Source organism: Puma concolor, chromosome D2 (assembly GCF_028749965.1).
Source record: "Puma concolor isolate L17-30 chromosome D2, mPumCon1.1.hap2, whole genome shotgun sequence".
In the NCBI taxonomy this organism is placed as follows: domain Eukaryota; kingdom Metazoa; phylum Chordata; class Mammalia; order Carnivora; family Felidae; genus Puma; species Puma concolor.
The window spans coordinates 46,420,830-46,439,186 of NC_141677.1; the positions used below are offsets into that span (position 1 = coordinate 46,420,830).

At 53.6% G+C, this 18,357-nt stretch overlaps 1 protein-coding gene across 1 annotated transcript in view; it reads right to left on the bottom strand.

Annotated features, from left to right (window-relative positions):
- Positions 1 to 6,256: 6,256 nt before the first annotated feature.
- The window catches only part of ANTXRL (ANTXR like), a 36,446-nt gene continuing 24,345 nt past the window's right edge, over positions 6,257 to 18,357 (bottom strand). Inside the window, exons 11-17 of the mRNA XM_086680205.1 lie at positions 17,783 to 17,852; positions 17,131 to 17,221; positions 15,367 to 15,552; positions 14,073 to 14,108; positions 12,910 to 12,990; positions 11,393 to 11,470; positions 6,257 to 6,573 (exon numbers count right to left, since the gene is read on the bottom strand). Of these exons, the coding sequence (XP_086536331.1) occupies positions 6,319 to 6,573; positions 11,393 to 11,470; positions 12,910 to 12,990; positions 14,073 to 14,108; positions 15,367 to 15,552; positions 17,131 to 17,221; positions 17,783 to 17,852 (797 nt within the window). The 3' untranslated portion in view covers positions 6,257 to 6,318. The remainder of the gene's footprint in view (positions 6,574 to 11,392; positions 11,471 to 12,909; positions 12,991 to 14,072; positions 14,109 to 15,366; positions 15,553 to 17,130; positions 17,222 to 17,782; positions 17,853 to 18,357) is intronic.

Genomic DNA, 18,357 nt, shown 5'->3' on the forward strand with positions numbered 1-18,357 from the left:
GAACGGGGGAGGGGCAGAGAGAGAGAGAAACACAGAATCGGAAACAGGCTCCAGGCTCTGAGCCATCAGCCCAGAGCCTGACGCGGGGCTCGAACTCACGGACCGCGAGATCGTGACCTGGCTGAAGTCGGACGCTTAACCGACTGCACCACCCAGGCACCCCTAACACAGACATTTTAAAATGGATCTTTAAGTTGGGCTAGTAAATGAATGTAAGCTCTGAGCGCCATCTCCTGGAACGATCTATCACATCATACTGGCCTCTGGTCATCCTCATCCCATCCCTAATGAGGCACCTGGGTACCTACTGCCCGAGGTTATAGGCAGGAAGGCTCCTGGGCCGGGGACATGGGGGAACACTACAGGAGATGCCCATCCATCTCTGCCTTCTGCCTCCTGAACCCCAGGAAACTTCTGCTGATTTAGCCCCGTCCCATCTCGGCCCAGCTCCTGGCCCTGGCTCACCTAAAGCAGGGCCCCTGCTTTTATCCTCCTTCCCCTTTATGGCCTCCTGTCTCTGTGGCAAACACCTTTCGCCACCAGCCATCTGCTGTCCGAGCCAGAGTTTGCTTCCCAGGGATGTCCACCACCCATGGGTAGAGGAAAAGAAAACAGAAAGGTTCAGGGTTTCCAGTTACAAGGACCTGCATTTTTGGGTTTGAGCGTCCCAGGTCACCTTTGGGCTTCAGGACTGCAATGCTGGGCATTCTGTATGTCATTGGAGCCCCAGAACTTCCGCAAGGATCATGGACACAGGGCCGTGGCCTCCAGAATGATGAGGCACCAACACTCTCGTCTTCAGCTCCTCATTCGTCAAAGGAGGTGATGAGCCCCCAAGGTCCGTTCCCGATCTTGCAGTCTGACCTGAGCAGGTGGGTCCTGACCCAGCATCGCCTCAAATTCCCAAGAGTGCGTCCCAGGATCTGCCACTTCGGAGCCCCCACTCTGTGTGTAAGGTCAGGGAGCTTTGCGCATCAGCACACTCAATCCTCACATGGCTGTAGTCTCTACAGAGGCAAGAGTCACCTGCCTATGCTCCCCCAGCTTGTCCTTAACCATGGAGCTTTTTCACAGGACCTCCCCCATCTCCCCCAGAAACCCCACTTCAAAAAGTATCAGCTGATAAATAGCTATTAGGGGATGAACTGTGTCCTCCCCAAATTAATCTGTTGACGTCCTCATCCCCTAGTACCTCAGAATGTGACTATTTGGAGATGGGGTCGTTAAAGTGATAATAAAATTAACTGAGGTCATTAGGGTGGGCCCTATTCCAATATGACCACTGTCCTGAGTGGAGAGGTTAGGACACGGATACACACAGAGCAGACACCTGTGAGGACACAGGGAGGAGATGGCCATTTATTTACAAACCAAGGAGAGAGGCCTCGGAAGGAATGAAACCTGCAGACACCTTGATCTTGGAATTAAGAAAATAAATTTATTTTTTTAGAGATTTAAAAAAATATTTATTTATTTGAGAGAAAGAGAGAGAGAGAGAGAGAGAGAGGCAGAGAGAGAGGGAGACAGAGAATCCCAAGCAGCCTCCACACTGACGCAGGCTTGAACACATAAACAGCAATATCATGACCTGAGCCAGACGCTCAGTGGACCGAGCCACCCAGGCACCCCAAGAAAATAAATTTCTTTTTTTAAAATTAAAAAAAAATTTTTTTAATCTCACTGACATCAGGTTCTGCCATGTAAATTCCTTTTTTGCTGATTAAAGGTGAGTGTGTAATATGTGACCCCTCTGAACAAACGTTTTTTGTTTTTAATTTTTTTTCTGTTTATTGATGTTTGAGAGACAGAGCGTGAGCTGGGGAGGGGCAGAGAGAGGGAGACACAGAATCCGAAACAAGCTCCAGGCTCTGAGCTGTCAGCACAGAGCCCGATGCGGGGCTCGAACCCGCAGACCGTGAGATCATGACCTGAGCCGAAGCCGGATGCTCAACTGACTGAGCCCCCCAGGTGCCCCCCAGGTGCCCCAAGAAAGTAAATCTCTAGAAAAAAAAAAGAAAAGAAGTTTCTGCTGTTTATGGCCCCAAGACTCGGCTACATTGTTACGGTAACCCATGCAAACAAGTGCCACTGGATGTGCATACACTGCTTGTACTATTTGCTGTTAACTGAGCCCAGACTGCACATAAGGGACCAGACTTCTCTCTCCTCACGCTTGCCCAAGCCCTTCTCTCCCAGCTGGCACGGGCCCCGTCTGTAGGTTGGAGGCAGCAGGCAGGTGTGGGACACTGGTAGAAGGGGCAGGTGCTGGGGGCAGGTGAGAGCAGACGCTGAGGGGCTCTCATGTGCTCACACGGCTTCCTGGGGCATCAGGAAGACAAAGTAGGTGGGAGAGATGAGTGGGAGTGAAGGGGGTGGGGCGACCAGGGCCACTCGTGGAGGGACAGATGGGTCAGGCTCCTCAGCGTGTTGCAGACCACACTGGAGGCACCTGCTCGGCCTGCAGTCACACCGTCAACGCTGTTCCCACACCCCAAGCTGGGACTGACAGCAGCCATGTGCCCACGTGGATGTCTTTCCCCCATCAGTGTGGCACTGGGGAGCAGCCAGTCAACCTGAGCAGCGGATCAGCAACCGGGGGCTGTGGGGGGCTGGGCAGCTAAGTGCACAGGGAGGCGGAGATGGGGGCGAAAGAAGCAGATGCAGAGAGAGGGGGACGGACAGAGGTCACATGGCCCGGAGAGCAGGAGAGCCTGAAACAGAAGGCCAAGCATTGTTCCATGGGCTTTCCAATGCTGCTGGGGCCTGGCTGCCTGTCTGACCCCAGTCAGGACCTACAGCCACTGTTGTTCTGTCCTTCTGGCGTCTGCCGTGGGCTCTGCCTCTGCACCGCCCGGAGGCAGGGTCGGGTCGGGTCAGGCTGGGCTCTCCTGTCTGGAGAACCCTGATGGCAGGATTTCTTAAACTTTTCCATGGAAATTCCTCAACTGACAGAAGGCGTGAACAGGGTGGGGGTACACCCTAAGCGGTATGTGAAACTTTTGCGAGCTTCGTGGTTCATCTGAAAGATTCATGATTTAACAATGCAACTCTTCAAATTTCAGAATGTAGTTTTCATGTGCTCATTCCTTGTCCGTTCTACCCCCTCGTTCTGAGATGCTAAAGCACTGCCCCTGAGAAGCTTCAGTCTTGACACAAGGTGGGAGGCAGGTGGCCTTCAGACCACTTGTCTCCCACTGAGACCAACCAGGCAACATCCAGGGCCTGGGTGCATACTTGGAATGTGGAATGGAAAGCAGAGAGAGCGAGCAGAACTGAATGGACATTTCCGCAGATTGCTTCACCATGTGAGCAGATCGCCGAGCGCAGCGCAGTTGGAACACCAGGCAGTGCCCGAGATAGTACCCTTCTTCCACCCTGACCTCGTCTACTTCCTGGGCCTGCTCTGGGAGTCCTGGTGCATGACAAGGAGGTGGGGGAACTGTTAAGGCCACAGCGTTAAGTGTGCATGCTCCAATATGGTGGTGGGTATGCGTGGGTTTCTGTTTGCGTGCTTGTGAAGGAGGTTTGTGTCTGAGCTGGGTGGGGTCTGGGGGAGGATCCTGGCTTCCAGAAGCACAGGCTTTGGCCTAGGCTTGGAGGTCCACATGGGCTGCTTTGCAAGACACAAACAGGCCTTCAGAAAATGTCTAAAATGAGGAATAAGCATTGCCCAGCGTATTCTGTTTTGTAGACATGTCATCTTGGGACGGCTCAGATGTCAGACTTGTTATAAAGATAGCTTGCCCCAGGTAGGAGGGGGAGGTGGGAGACCAAAGGCAGCCCACCTCTGAGTCAGCTGTCAGCAGCGGGCTATGCCCCTTTCTCTCTTCACTAAGGTGAGGAGCCCCCTGCTTATGACAAGCCAGAGGCTCTGCTGAGCTAGAACTGGGGAAGGCAGGGCAGGAGCCTGGGCCCAAGGAGGGATCCCCAATGAAATTCCCTTTTGCTGCTACATCCTGATACTGTCACTCCTGGAAGCAAGGCCAGGGTCGGTGGCTGTGGATGGCCAAAGGCAGGCCGATGTTCCTCTAAGATGTCCACGTCTACCTCCCTCTTCAGCTCAGGGATGAAGAAGGTGTGATGAGACCTAGTTATTATCGGCTAAAAATAAGAAGGCTCTCGAGGTCCATTAATGAACAGATTTCATTCGCAGTCACATTAAGCCCTTTTATTGAATCACAGATACATTTCTCCATATAGGGTCACAGAGGCTGCGAGACGGGCCTGCACTGTCTTACGGTCATACTTGGATATGATGCAGAGGCACAGAGCTACTTTCAGAAAAGTGTCCTTGAACCTCTCAGGCCAGGACAGTGCTTTCACACCAGTTACAGACAAAACAAAATATTCTACTTCTTGAGAAGAGATCAAAATCTCTCTCTACACTTTCATGCTGTTTCATTCTTTCTTTCCAATAAAAAAAATGTTTCACACACTTTTCTTGGTATTATAAGTACAGTAAACATTCTCCCCCCAGATTCTCAAAAGACCCATGGTCCTAGCCACCTTTTTAAAGCTGGATGTGGCTGTTCTTGGCTCATTTGTATATGACCCATAAGTACCTGCAGCTCAGTGGAGGCAGTCTAGAACCAGTGGGACCCATCCCGCACTAGACAGGTATCTGAGACCCACCGGACCGTTCCCCGTGGGGCCAGCTCTGTGTCACCTGCCAGCCTTGTTAACATGCTCTTTGCTTACACAGCCGGTGATTTTCACTCTTGCAACACTAAACCAAACCAGAATGTTGGCTAAGGCCTCACAGTCCATGAAGGACCTCAGGAAGTGAGGCATGGAGGGGTTGCTTGTGGTCTTCAAGCACCTATCACTCACTGCTCTGGAATGAGTCACTGAATGGAGTCCCAGTGAAACTACTGAGTCCCATGCCACAGGGGCTAAGCCCCCTCCTCTATTTCCTCTGTCTTGAGTTGGCTTATTTCTCTGAGACATCCGTGCCTGGCATTTCGTGCCAGGAAAAGGCTTCCCATAAATAGCTTGCAAGACAGATGTACTGGCAGAGGTGGAAAACGCCCACCATGCGGGTGGACATGTTCTCTGTCACCGTTCCTGTCCTGGTAGGACACTGATCTGCGGCCCAGGCTGGGACAGGGCAGACAAGTGGGGGAGGGGTCCACAAGAAAGAGCAACTCCAGGTAAAAAGGCTTTGGAGAGTTACCCTGCAAACATTTTCCACATCCATAGCCATTCCAGGAAAACCGTTATTTATTTGTTTATTTATTTATTTATTTATTTATTTTAACGTTTATTATTAAGAGACAGAGAGACACAGAGCATGAGCAGGGGAGGGGTAAAGAGAGGGGGAAACACAGAATCTGAAGTAGGCTCCAGGCTCTGAGCTGTCAGCACAGAGCCCAACGCGGGGCTTGAACTCACAAACTGCGAGATCATGACCCGAGCTGAAGTTGGTCACTTAACCAACTGAGCCACCCAGGCGCCCCCAGGAAAACCTTTTCTTTTTCTTTCTTTCTTTCTTTCTTTCTTTCTTTCTTTCTTTCTTTCATTATGGGCATCGCTATGCAGCCACTTTAATCAATACAGACTAAAAACCCAAACCTGATGTATTTTTTTTTTACCTATACTTGTCTTACAGAAATTCTACTGAAAAGCATAATTATGACATTGAAGGACAAGAGGCTGAGGGTGCAGAGTACTTTAATTTACTATCGACATGGATTAGAGATAACTGGTTGTGGTCTTGCAAATGGCAAATGACAAATAGGGGAGGTTTACATTCCCTAGGGAAACGGAGAGGATTCTCTAAAATTCTTCTGGGCCTGGGGATGGTTTGGGGTATCTGGAAAGAGAAGTTACCCTGGCAGCTGGTGACCTTGGGGGAGGCTTGTCTCTTTCTAGGACACATTCAGAGTGTGGGTAGTGAAAAAAATGAAAACCAAGAACGTGGAGTGAAGGAGGGTGAGAAACTCAAGTCTTTCTCTCTACACAAAATTAGGGAAGGAGACACAAGATTGGATTCCTATTTCAAAGACATGTTGGGCTTTTTTCAAAGAGCAGAATTTGGCTAAAATCCCAGGTGTCCCAGCCCTTGGTGACAGAAGAAGAGCGGGCCGTGGGAACTGGGGCACATCCATGTATGCATCCACAGGACACCAGGGTCCTTTGTCCTGGAAGGAAGCAGTATAGATCATCTCATACAGTGGAGCAAAACCCACCAAATTCTCTTGCTGATCAGCAACTAATTCCAACTCCCTTTGACTGTAAACCAAGACTCAAAACGTACGTCTAATTCAGTGCACAAAGGGCTCTTAATAACCTTGGGGTTTTGGTGGGATGGAGGCTGGGCTATGGCGGTGGGAGTGACAGAGTGGTTCCGCAGAGTGCCCGGGAAGAGGGGTCCATCAGTGGCAGCATCCTGGAGGGAAGCCGGGAACACTTGCGTGATGGGCATTGGCAGCATGAGTAGCAGTTGCTGATGGGGAAGCACTCCTGGCTGGGTGGAAAGCAGATCTTTGGGGTGCAGGGTAGAAGGCAGATCTTTGGGGTACAGGGATACTTCATGCAGGGGGGCCTCAATCGGGCAAAGTTGAGGCACCTCCTCTGTAGGGAAGAGAAGAGAGAGAAGGTCACTGAGAAACCAGTGGAATTGGGTCCAGAAAGCTGTGGTTTCTCTGGCTGCTGGGGCCTGTCGAGCTCCTTCTCTAATCACACCTGTGCTCTTCCTACTGCCCAGATCCCCAGTGATCCCCTGATGAATCTGTCTGGGCCTGTCGGTCCCCAGAAGGTCCCACCAGTCCCCACAGGTGCTCCATGTAGTGGGCAAACTTTGGGCTTCTGTGAACCCATCATTCCCTCATAGTGTTATGCTTGAGTGCCTGAGAGTGACAAAGGGTATGACCACTGCTTTCTTTTACTGAGACTTTCATTGTCATCACCTACTGTTAAAAATCCTTACTAACCCTTTCGAATAATCTTGGTTTTCCCTCCTAACAGTAGCCACATTAGAAAAACAACACACCTAAAACCCCTTGAATTTATAAGTATGTTATTAATGAATCTGGGACACCTAGAGGCAGACCTTGTCCTTTCCCATATCCACAAGGATATTGATCCAATGGAAAGTTCAAGAAAGACACACACCCTTGGGGACCCGCATGCCTGTGTGCAGAGTGGAGCCAAGCCCAGAGATGGGTAGGGATTCCTCGCTGTGACTTTCCCAGCAGGACAGCAAGACTGACATACTTTGTAAAATGTCACTTTCTAGGCAACTTTCTATGTAATATCACCTTAGGCTTTATCAAGTTAATATTCTTACCTTTTACAGATAAACATTTCTGCTTCTCTTGATCATAACAGAGATATTGTAGAGAGCCCAGACAATACAGACAGACATGCACGAGGAAACAAAAGTTGTTTATTTCCCAATCCCATTCTCTAATGCCGCCTTTGCACAACCACATTCCAGGGCCGAATAGGGGACCCTCTGGTCCATAGCCCAGAGCACTGCAGCTGGGTCTCTTCTCAATACCATAGACTGTTTTGGGCCCATGGGCAGAGTCTCGGTCATCTGGCAGGATGTTCACCATCCCTGCCCCAGGATCACATCAAAAACTCCCAAACTACGCTCAACTGTAATTTTTTTCAATTCATCCTTAAATCAGTTTGATCAATTTCCCTAAGCCTGTTCCTTACAATTACACTAAAGCAGAGCTAAGCCCATGATTCCTCTGGGAAAAGCTGACGATGTGGTCTAGGTTTTCACATATTCAAATCTTCTGTTACAGCAGTGAGTGAAGGTTTGTGGTTTCATTATAGGTCAGTACATTTGCGTTACACGTGTGCATGGGTGTGCTGCTGCTGAGAACAGGTTGGAAACTTTATCTTTATTTCAGGCTCCTTTATTTCTGCTTATTTACTCCCGAGCATAAACAGATTATCTAGACCTAGCAACTGCTGTGGGATTGCTCTGATTTCATCAAGGGATGACTGTGGGGCACCTGTGCTGAGGCCCGTCCTGTCTCCCACACCTGAGTCCATCTCCGGGAGCTGCAGGCTGCATCTTCCCATGGACTGCTGGGAGAAAAGAGGGGCCCCACGTGGCAGGGGGAACGCGGGGGGCCAGAGAGACCCTGAGACTGTGTTGCAAGTGTCATGGGCTGAGTGGAGGGGTCTGGGGGTGGAGGGGAGTCTCCTTCCTCTCTGCCTTCCTACCATTTGATGACCTAAGGCAGTGACCAATTACTGTTTACATCAGTTCAGTGCTGCACAGTGAAGGGACTAATCTTGGATCCACTGGCAAATGGGTGACTGCTAGCCCGAATCTCCATGCTTTGGGGCATGGGCTCCATTACCTCGTTTCCTGCTACTTCATGGGGAGTGTGTGCATGTGTCAGCATGTCCGTGCACATGCTTGGGTTGCCTCTGTGTGTGTGTGTGTGTGTGTGTGTGTGTGAGTGAGCGTGTGTGTGTGTTTGAGTTTCGGGTCAGGGGGAAGAGAGGGTTGCAGAACCCAGGAGATCCAGCTGCATCACAATCCCAAGGTTATGATCTGAGATCTTCTCAAAGTTCACTGGCTTGACAGACAGCTATCAAGTTCAGTCTTCCTGGAGAGGGGAAACTACGTCCCAGCTTTGTCACACCCCCCTCCCTGATGGAGCTCCCTCCGTGCCATGGGCAAGGACAGAGGACTCAGGAGCTCCTTGGCATGAATACATCATAAGGCCGATCTGTACCCAGGTTCTAATTGTTCCATGGAAGAACACTTTCCCAGCAAACATACATGAGCTCATATTTAGAAGGAGGTCTGTTATCAGCATACTATCAAAATAACAGTGACATTCACAATTGTTTGCATATATAACACACTGCGCTGTGGACAGATGGACTCTGTGGACTCTGTGGACAGAGCCCAGATATTCCCCTATGACCCTGACAGCATGATATGGGTGTTGGAGCCTAGACTTGTACGTGAACCTTCCGGGGGTCATCACCTGCCCTGCTGCACCTCTCCACAGCCCCGTCACATTGAGTCCATCATGAAAATTCAGGCACTCAGTTTCCACAGCTGTGACATGTAGAGAAGTGACCACCTAGCTAGAAGAGAAGGAGCCAGGCTGGCAGTGAGGCGTCAGCTCCTGATGCTGGCCCTAGGGCTTCTGGGCAGGAGACTTAACTGTGCGGGGCCTCGGCTTTCTCCCCGTGGAATTGTGGGGGGATGAAAGAGTTAGTTGTATTAAACACTTAGAACAGTGTCTGGCCTCGGGAAGCTCTGTCACGGGCAGGTGTGGTCCCTACGGGGTGGCTATGAGAGGAAAGGAGACGCTGTGCACAGGGCGTTGTGTGGGGGACACGCAGGGTATGTGCACTGGGACACAGGTCTGTGACCATGCATCATGTGCGGTGGGGGAGGGTAAGGTTGGCCACTGTTGGCCCGATTTCCTGGCAGACCAGTCGGTGAGCTAAAGGGCTTCCCTGGGATAAAGCAACAAAGGAAGAGAATCAGGACCTTGGATGGAAGCCAGGGTTTGACTCAAGATTAAGAAACTAGACTGAGTCTTCTTGGGTCATTCTGTGTATGTGCGTAGGGAGAGACAGTCTTGAAGAAAACAGCCACACTCGGGTCTCCAGGAGGATGGTCAGAGGGACAAAGTCACATGGGAGGGACCCAGGAGTGGGAAGGGAGCCCACACCCAAAGGGCCTACTTATGGGCTCCCAGCTCTGCTCAGGATGAAGGGGGTTACTTTAGATGGCCCTGGGTGTTGCCATTTGCTCTCTGGGTGGCCTCTGTGACTTTGCTGGCCTCTCAGGACTGTTTTGCCATCAGCAAACAAACGGGGTCACTGTCACTCCCAGCTTGAAAGAGTACTGGGCTGACTCCAGAACTGGCATGGTAGGGGCCTGGCAGAGCGCTGGGCAGCTGCAAGTGCCCCACAACCCATGACATTCCCAGTAGGGTCTTGGGAAAGGGACCATATCAGAGGGTGCCCAGTGCCTCTGCCCTCCCCTCGATGGGGTAGGATGGCCCTTTCTGGTATCTCTCCCTTGTCCACCCTCTGGTCTTGGGCCTCCCTCCATGTCTTGCTCTGTCCCTCTGCCAGGAGTGGACGTGGCTGGGTGGGTTCAGGGCACAAGGCCGGTGTGGTGCTAGCGACCATAATGGGGCTGTGGCCCTGGAAGAGGCTCCAGGAGATCCAGATGCAGAATGGGCGTCTGTGCAAAAATGGCTGGGACCGCGAGCTCTGTTCAGACCCAGAGCCAGGAGCCCAGTGGTCTCCTGAGGAGCCTTGAAACCTCTGACAGCAGACATGGCCCTGCTGGGTGTCAGCACACATCCATGTGTCTCCTCAGCAGGGTCCCCACCCCCAGGCGTGCCCAGGACTCCTAATGCTCACCTGGCCACCAGGGACAGTCATGCTTGCCTGAACTAAGAAAATGACTAATGCAGCCCTCACTATAGACACTGGGGACACCACGTCCTCCAGGCACTTGGCCCAGTCTGAGGTTCTGATCATGGGGAAGCTTAGGCACATGATTCCCAGGCAAGCCAGGAGCATGCTCTTCATGGGCCCTAATTCTGAGCCCTGCATTGGTTTTGGGGAAACCATTATGGTTTCATGAGTGCTGACCTGATGGGGGCAGGGCAGTGAGAAGAGTGGAGGCAGGCCCTGGGGTTCAAGTCCAGCTCTGCCACTCCTAGGCTCTGTGACCTGGGGCAAGTTGCTTGATTTCTCTGTGCCTTGGTCCCTCCTTGGTAAAACTGGCATATTAGTAGTACCTGCACGTACAGTTACTGTACTGGCAGGATTGAATGTGAAATTATGGAAAGTTCTTAGACTGGCAGCTGGCATAGGAGGAACTCTAACAATTAGCTGTCACAACCATTAAATTCCAGGGGGACACCTGTAACATGCAGGCTTCTCCCCATTGTCACAGGCAGTGGCACGTGGAGGGACTCTACTAGCTGGCAAAAGCACGCAATGTTGGCCAACAACATGGGGGTGTCACCATGCCCTGCAGCATTCCTGGCACATGAGGGAGCCACCCAGGAGAGTCTCAGAGGATGAGGGTGTGGATCCAGCAGACAGGTTGGGGAGCTCGGTGGGGAGGGATGATGGCTGGGGGTCAGGAGAACTTGCTGGCCTGCCTCCTTCTCCAGCCTCTTTCACTTAAGTTTGGAGGCACTGGGTAACACTCTCCCCAAGAAAGATTCTTGTCCTTCTGATGGGGACCAGCAAGGAATTGCAGGCGCCCCACCCAGAATCCACATGGGAGGCTCATGAGCACTGCGTCTCCTCCTCTGGGGCATCCTCCCGGAAGATGCCTGGACCGGGCTCTCTGACCCATAGTCCCTGAGCTCAGCTGCCAAGGGCAAAGAGAAAAGGGCGCCTGCCCAGGGAACATCCCTGTACCCCTGCTTACCGCGTTCCTGGGCTGACACCACATCAATGGGATCTGGTTGCAGCTTTGCACAAAGTCACACAAGGTGTCCAGTTTGCCCTGAAAAGCAGATGTGGCTGTGAGGAAGCTCCAGGGCCTGGCCGTCACCTCCAGAAGGGTAGAGGCCCCTCTGCCTGAGATGGCTCCAGAGGGCTCTGTCCCCAGGAACACACCGAGGCCGCCCTGTAGTCTCTGCCTGGGGCAGGGGCCTGGTGGCCTTGTGTGTTTCAGGGCAGGCAGTGTCACTGTAGGTGACAGATTGTTTTGGAACCCGAAATGAGTCTGTATTTCTGGTGTAGGAGGAGAAGGCAGGGGCTACTTTGAGAGGAAGGGTCCAAGGTGGGGGACATGCGGGGTCGCAAGGAGAGGTCTTGCAGGGGAACGTGATGTGGGCATCAGGGATCTGGGCAGGAGCTGGGAGAAGAGGACAAGGGCCTGCACTGGGGCACACCAGGAGCAGATGGGGACGAGGGCTGATCCCGGGGCTGCTGGGGAGACAGAAAGGGAGGACACCGGCAAGAGGCCCTGGACCCAGGGGCAGGTGGCCTCCGGACCTCAGGACCTGCAGTTCAGGCCTCTCTGGGCCCTACTGAGGGGGCAGGTGGGGCTGTGCCTTGTGAGCAGGAACAAGCCCCAGGCCATGACCTTTGCCCTGTCTGGAGGCGGTTTGGCTTCTTTGAATCCCCAGGCTGACTGTCTGCCTGCTGTCATGTTGCCATCTGGGGCTCCTTGCAGGGTCAACAGGGAGACAGCGGGACTAGGACTAACGTGCCCGGGCCCTGGTACAGTGGTTCCAACGGGTGCATCGCCTCAGATGCAGGACCACGAGGAGGCCAAAGCTCACGAAGGAAGATTATGGGGTTCTTCCTTCCTCAGCCAGGGCTGCCTGGGGCCTCCCCACCCTGTCTTCATGCCCCCCTGCAGGGCTGGGAGCTCCCACCCAGGGTGCGGCCCTAGCACTTTCTGTGAGGATATTTCCTCACAGCCTCCTCCTCCTTGAGGCCCTTGTCCCCATGTCAGTGTGTCCAAGGAAAACGTAGTTAGCTTAGTCCCTCACTTTGCTGACCTGACTCATGAAACAAACTTTGCTCAGAATTTTCCTTAAAGGATTCTTTTTCTGACCTGTGGGAGACTGTTTGTGATTGAGCTTGTGTTTTACTCCTCTGCCTGCTGGCCAGGAAAATGGAAGCCATTGTTGGAACCGCTGACAACCTCAGACAGCCTGGGACTGGCGGGCTGTGGCCAGCCACCAACATCTGCAGACCTGGGCCCCTTCCAAGCCTGGTGCCAGGCTCCAAGTGGTGTTGGTGACGGCAAGAGCCCTCACAGTCTTGCCCTCTCCTGGGGCCCGGGATCGGGATGGCCTCTGCAGTTTTTCCCGTGCCCAGGGATCGAGGTAGTGCCCACAAAGCTCATCTCCACCCAAGCCACGGTTCATGTGGGGCCATGGACTGGCTACCCTCCCTTGTCCCTCAGCCCCACCTAAAGGCCCTTCTCACCTCTATCCGTCTTATCCCGCCTCCTCGGCACCTACAAGGGACCACCACTGGGCGGGGCCGTATACATTCCCTCACGGGTGCCTAGGAAGAGAAAGTACAGTTTGCTTCCTAGTCTGGCAGCTTCTGGGTGCAGACACATGATATCTGTCTGTTGCCCCAGCAGCTGTCAAGCACTGGCCACTCGACAAGGGGAATTTGGAGATACCAGGGACAAATGAGGAGCACTCTGTACTGTGACAATGTCCTCCTTGTGAAAACAAGCAAACTCCTTTGGTTTGCAGATATGGCTTTTCCCCAAAAGGCCAACAAACTCTATCCTGTCCCTCTGTGCCCTGGTGCCGCCCTTGGTGGAGAAGCCTGGTCCTGCGGCTGTCAGTGGATAGGAGGGCCATCAGGGTAAAGAATTGGTGGGGGACAGGGCTGCATTCACCTGACTCTGGCACATCCAGTCTCCTCAGGTGACAATGTAACCTGCTACTGTACAGCCCCAGACACTGAGGGCTATTTCCTACCAGCTCTCAGGCTCAGGTCCCCCTGTTTGGGACACTGTGTCCCTGCCCCTGAGTGAGCCATACCCGTTCCTCAGATCCCTGCTCTCTGTGCTCACCCGGCATGGGCCTTACTCACACTCCATGCCAGGGAAGACCCCTTCCAACCTCCCCAGCTCTGCACTCCCCACAGTACCAGCCCGGTCAAGCCTCTTTCCTGCCAGGTGACAGGGATAAAGATCAGTGAAATTCAGCCCAATATTCATTAGAGCCTGAAGGAGGCGACCTGGTCCTGAGACCTGAAGCTCTTTTTCCAAGAACTCACCTGAGACCGGGCGAAGGTACAGCTATGAGCTGTCCTTTGGGAACTGGCAGAAGTTCCAATATTTTTGGGTCTACAGCCATTGCTGAAATAGGCTACCCCAAGTTGCTGAGTGGCACAGCTCTCGATCAGGCTGAGTTGCACACTCGGGAAAGGTGTTTTGAGTCGTAAGTCCTCCCGAGGGCCCTCCCTGCCCCTCCATCACCCTCTTCTTTCGGCCAGCTCTCTCTGTCCAGGTAGGTGGGAGGCAGTGGGGCAGCAGGTGGAAATATCCCACAGGCAGCAGGACCCCTTGTGTGAAGGTCAGAGTGGGCACCAGGCACGCTGACATGAGGACAAAAATCAGGACTTACCATTACTATCTTCTGCACTGGTGGCTCCTTGCAGGGCTAGAATGTTAAAGAGACATGAACATTGGCTGGAGGAGCATGAAGGGCACTGGCTCGGCCATGCAGATGGAAGGGGACCCTACTCAGCAGCAGTGGGACAGAACGTGGGCTTTGGGTGTCAGTCTGCGAGCCCACTGTCTATGGGATGTGGCCAACCGGCTCCAGCATCCCAAGGCTCAGGCTCCTGGGTTATCAAAGGGATATCGGACCTCCCTGGCGGTGGACAGGGAGACAGCCAGACTAGGGTGCCTGGTCCCTGGCAGAGGTGTCCATGCAGTAGTTTTCATTAGGAGCCCTTCCATGACATGAAGACAAGAGAACACGTCCAATTCCCTTCCTCCTCTCCCCTCACCTTCCACAGCCCGCAGCCTTCCCTAGTCCCCACTCTGTGCTGACAGCCCCCATTCCTACTTTCTGTCCTCACAGCTCCCCCTCCACAGCAATCCGGGCTGCTTCTGCCTTGCTGCTTTGCTCTGTCTTTTCCCACCTCTGTGGTTTCCTCTTCCTTCACCCAGCTCTGTCCCGGGGCCTTGCAAACCCAGCAGCCAGTACGTCTGCCCTTTTCCCTCCCTGGGGGCCAGTGTCTCTCCTTTGCTAGGGCCCTGATGCCACAGCCTATGAGGCTGACATTTTACCCGCCACCCCCAGGTACCAATACCAGAGCAGACACGAGACTGTGAGCTCCTGTGTACAAGATGGTGGCAGCTCCTTTCTCGTCCCTGTGTGCCAAGTATGGGGCCCATCATGTTCTGGCTCTTAGTAATGACTGAGAAAGGAAGGAAGGACACACTGGCTGTGTGCAGAGATCTGGTTTCCAAAGCTCAGCTGCCTCAGAGTCTAGGAATCGTCCCAACCATCAGCATTGTCCCTCAGTGCCCCCAATGCCTCCTGGGACCCACTTTCTTCCCTCAGCAGCAGAGGCCTCTTCTGGTGCTTGGTCTCCCTGAGTTCTCCAGAAGCCTGGCTGCTGTGATGCCTCCCTTGTCACTGGGTACTGGGGTGGCTTATCCCCAGAGGACAGGGCAGCTCATAGGATGCCTCTGGAAACAAGCATGAAGCAGGGGGGTCCCTGAGATGCAGGCTGAGTTTCTGCCCAGGAATGGTAGACACAGTCTGTGCCTTTGTTTACTCATCTGATGGCCTGGGAGTTTATGGGAGCCCGCCCAGAGGCAGGATCATGGGGCAGGGGTAGGGGCTGTATCCCTCAAGTTGTTGGCATGGGCCTGGGGAATGGTACTATGTTCAAGGTATCACTTACCTTTTTGCAACAGCATAGCCAGAAGCAGCAGGAAAGACACAGGACTGTGAGCACGGCTGCGAGGAGCACAACCAAGTAGATAGGTTGGATAGGTGGCATAAATGATGCCAGGTTTTCCGGGGGAGTCATGACTTCTGGAGAAGGAGGAGCTGGAGAGGGTGGTTCATCACCTTCTGATGGCATATTCTGCAGAAAGCACACGTCAAAAGTCTAGGGGAGATCTGGATGGTCCTCACTGGGTGCCTCCCCCCAGCACACTACACCTGCACATCGCGTGTTCCCACTCACCTCAGATTTCCCCACCTCCAGGGAGCACTGAAGGCCTGGAGGACAAGACTGCACTCAAAGAGCCGCTGCGGAGCCCTGGGCCACAGAGCCCACCACTGGCTTCGTTCTGAGGCTCTGGCCCAGAACCCTGACAAGGACCGGAATCCCCATGTGTGACATGCCAGCCCTCACTGCATGCCTCAGCCGCACGCGGTGCAGTCCTGCCCTAAACCAAATGCTCGGCTTTCCCTAAGGCAGGGGAGCTACAGGGGACAGAGTCTGTGCCCAGGAGGGGGAAGCAGGGTGGGGGCCCATGAACTCAGGCTCCTCCTGAGTTCTTTCCTAAATGTGCCTGCTGAGGGCGGCCTGTCAGTTAGGCTCCTGAGGGACAAATGGCCGAGTGCGGTCTGCTGGTCGGTGAGTGCCTGTCCTGGCACAAGTGAACACACAGTCAGAGGACTGTCCGTGCTGCTGGAACCCTCCCAGCTGGGACTGGACACTAGGCTGGTGGCAATCAGGCACGGGCATTGCTCCTCCCAGGCAGCCCTCTTCCTGTGCCTAACGTGCTCTGTCCCCCATGTCATGCTGCCCCGCCCGGTGCCCGGGTGACGTGGAGCTCTGAGAAGTGGGCACCTGGGAGCAGCACCCACTTTCCCACGTGCCCATCCCTGAGCTGAGTCCCAGGCCCTCCCCACAGCCCTGGCAGCTTCCCACCAAGTGCCGGAGAGCAAGGTCCAGCAGAGGTCAGAGAGTTAGTGGAGACGGATGGCTGAGGAGCACGAGAAAGCAGCAGAGGCAGAGGGGAGGCTGGTGCCCTCTGCAAAATGACAGGGGTGTTCCCCAAGTGGGCTTGGGCTCGTGGGCAGTGATGGGCATGTGTGGGTTTAGCTGTGTCAGCAGCTGCTGAAACACCCTGACTGCACAGGGCCACAGTGGGTCCCGCTCTCCAGATCCCCTGTGTCTGGGGCCCGGGTTTGGAGCACCTTGCTGCCCCAGAGGTTCTGGACTCAGGCTCCTAACACACTAGCCTCCCAGCCTCTCCCACCTGCCCAGCTGGAATGCAGAATGGAGCCCCGAGCTCCCCACTGCTATTCTTGGGCCAGCAGAGGTGGCAAGGGGCAAGGCGGGGTGGCAGAGCCCCAGCACCATTTCTGGACTCTGCTTAGAGCTCTAACTGTTCCCTTTCCTGTGCCTTCAGGGACACCTGGTTCCCAGAGAGAGAGAGAGCAGAGGTTCTACAGGACCTGGACAGAAGGCTACAGGGCAGGTGCTCTTGTGGAAGCACTCCCAGGGCACCTCACAAGCCCCATGTGTGGGCAGCTTGCCAATGAAGGGCTGAGGGCCCCAAGCTGGCTCTGAGAAGTCATCCCAGCCCCCTGTCTGCACAAGCTACTTTCTTGGGCCATTGGCACTGTGTCCCTTCTCCTGCCTCCCAGGGCATGTGCCCCTTAAGTGTAAGTGCTCTGGACAGCCCCAGGAGGGAACATGCCACCTTACCCTGGCACTCATACAGTTGTCGCTGGTGATGTTAGCATCACTCCTGATGAAGCTGATGGCATTATTCAGGCTAACTTCCACATGGACCAACCTGCAGCATAGAAATTGTGGATAGACAGAAATAGCCCCAACAGACATAGTTCTTGCATGTGGATCAAACCACATCCCCCATTTCTTCTCATTGTAACTGATCATCAGGGATTGGGGCCACCAGTGAGCACATGGCATGGGTAAGGAGAGCTCACCCCAAGCCCTTGAGATCAATCTCTGCAGTGAAGACTGACCAGGCATGAGGAGTCCTGCCTGGGGTCAGATGCCCTCCTGGCCATGGGCTAGGTTTCCAAGGAGGGTGGATGGGTGTCACCATCCTGACTTTTCTCAATTTGCAGAGTATGTTGGCTTAGCTCTGATGGCTACCTGGAGCAAAGACTTTCCCTGGGGACATCATCTCCAGTAGTCTCCCTCCTTGGCAGAGACTGGGCTATAGCATATCCCTGAGCATCTCAGGTGACCACCAACAAGGAGAAGTGGAGAGTATGCCCTGAGACTTTGGGAGATACACATGTGCTGCCCCAGCAGAGGTGACATCCCACATCCTATATACCTCATAGTGGCAAAAACTGCACCTGTGGCCCTTGACCTGGGCACTTACTGGTCTGGTTTTTGTATCATTACTCCTGAGCATGTTATGGTGTTATCATCCACAGTGGTGGCTTTTTTATCTAGGAGAAAACCACAAGAGAATAATGTCAAGGAGCATGTCCATCCATCCATCTCCCCTCAGCTGGCCCCTGGCAAGCAGACTAACACTGGCAGATGCCAGCTTCTCTTTGCTGCCTTCCTCTGAGCCCCTGCCATGCACCAGGCTCCGTGCAATGCCTGGCTGGAATGGAAAAGGTTGAGTCCCTGGTCTCAAGGGCCCTACATTTGAGGGATGGGAGGGAGACAATGAAATAACAAAGAAGGAAATAAATGTGGAGAGGGACACTTCTTGAGACCACAATAAACAACAGAAGGCACAGCGAATAGAGGGGAAGGGACAGCTGCTTAGGAATGTGGGGCCTGTCCTGTTCCTAAGAGACACCATTTCCCTTAAGGGACTGAAACATTTACTATGTAATGTTGTGATGTCTGGAGGTAGCTCTGGGTTTACCAGATGGCCCTGCAGTAAGACATCACTGCACATAATCTCAGGTCCAATGAATGCACTGGGGGGGCTCAGTGGGA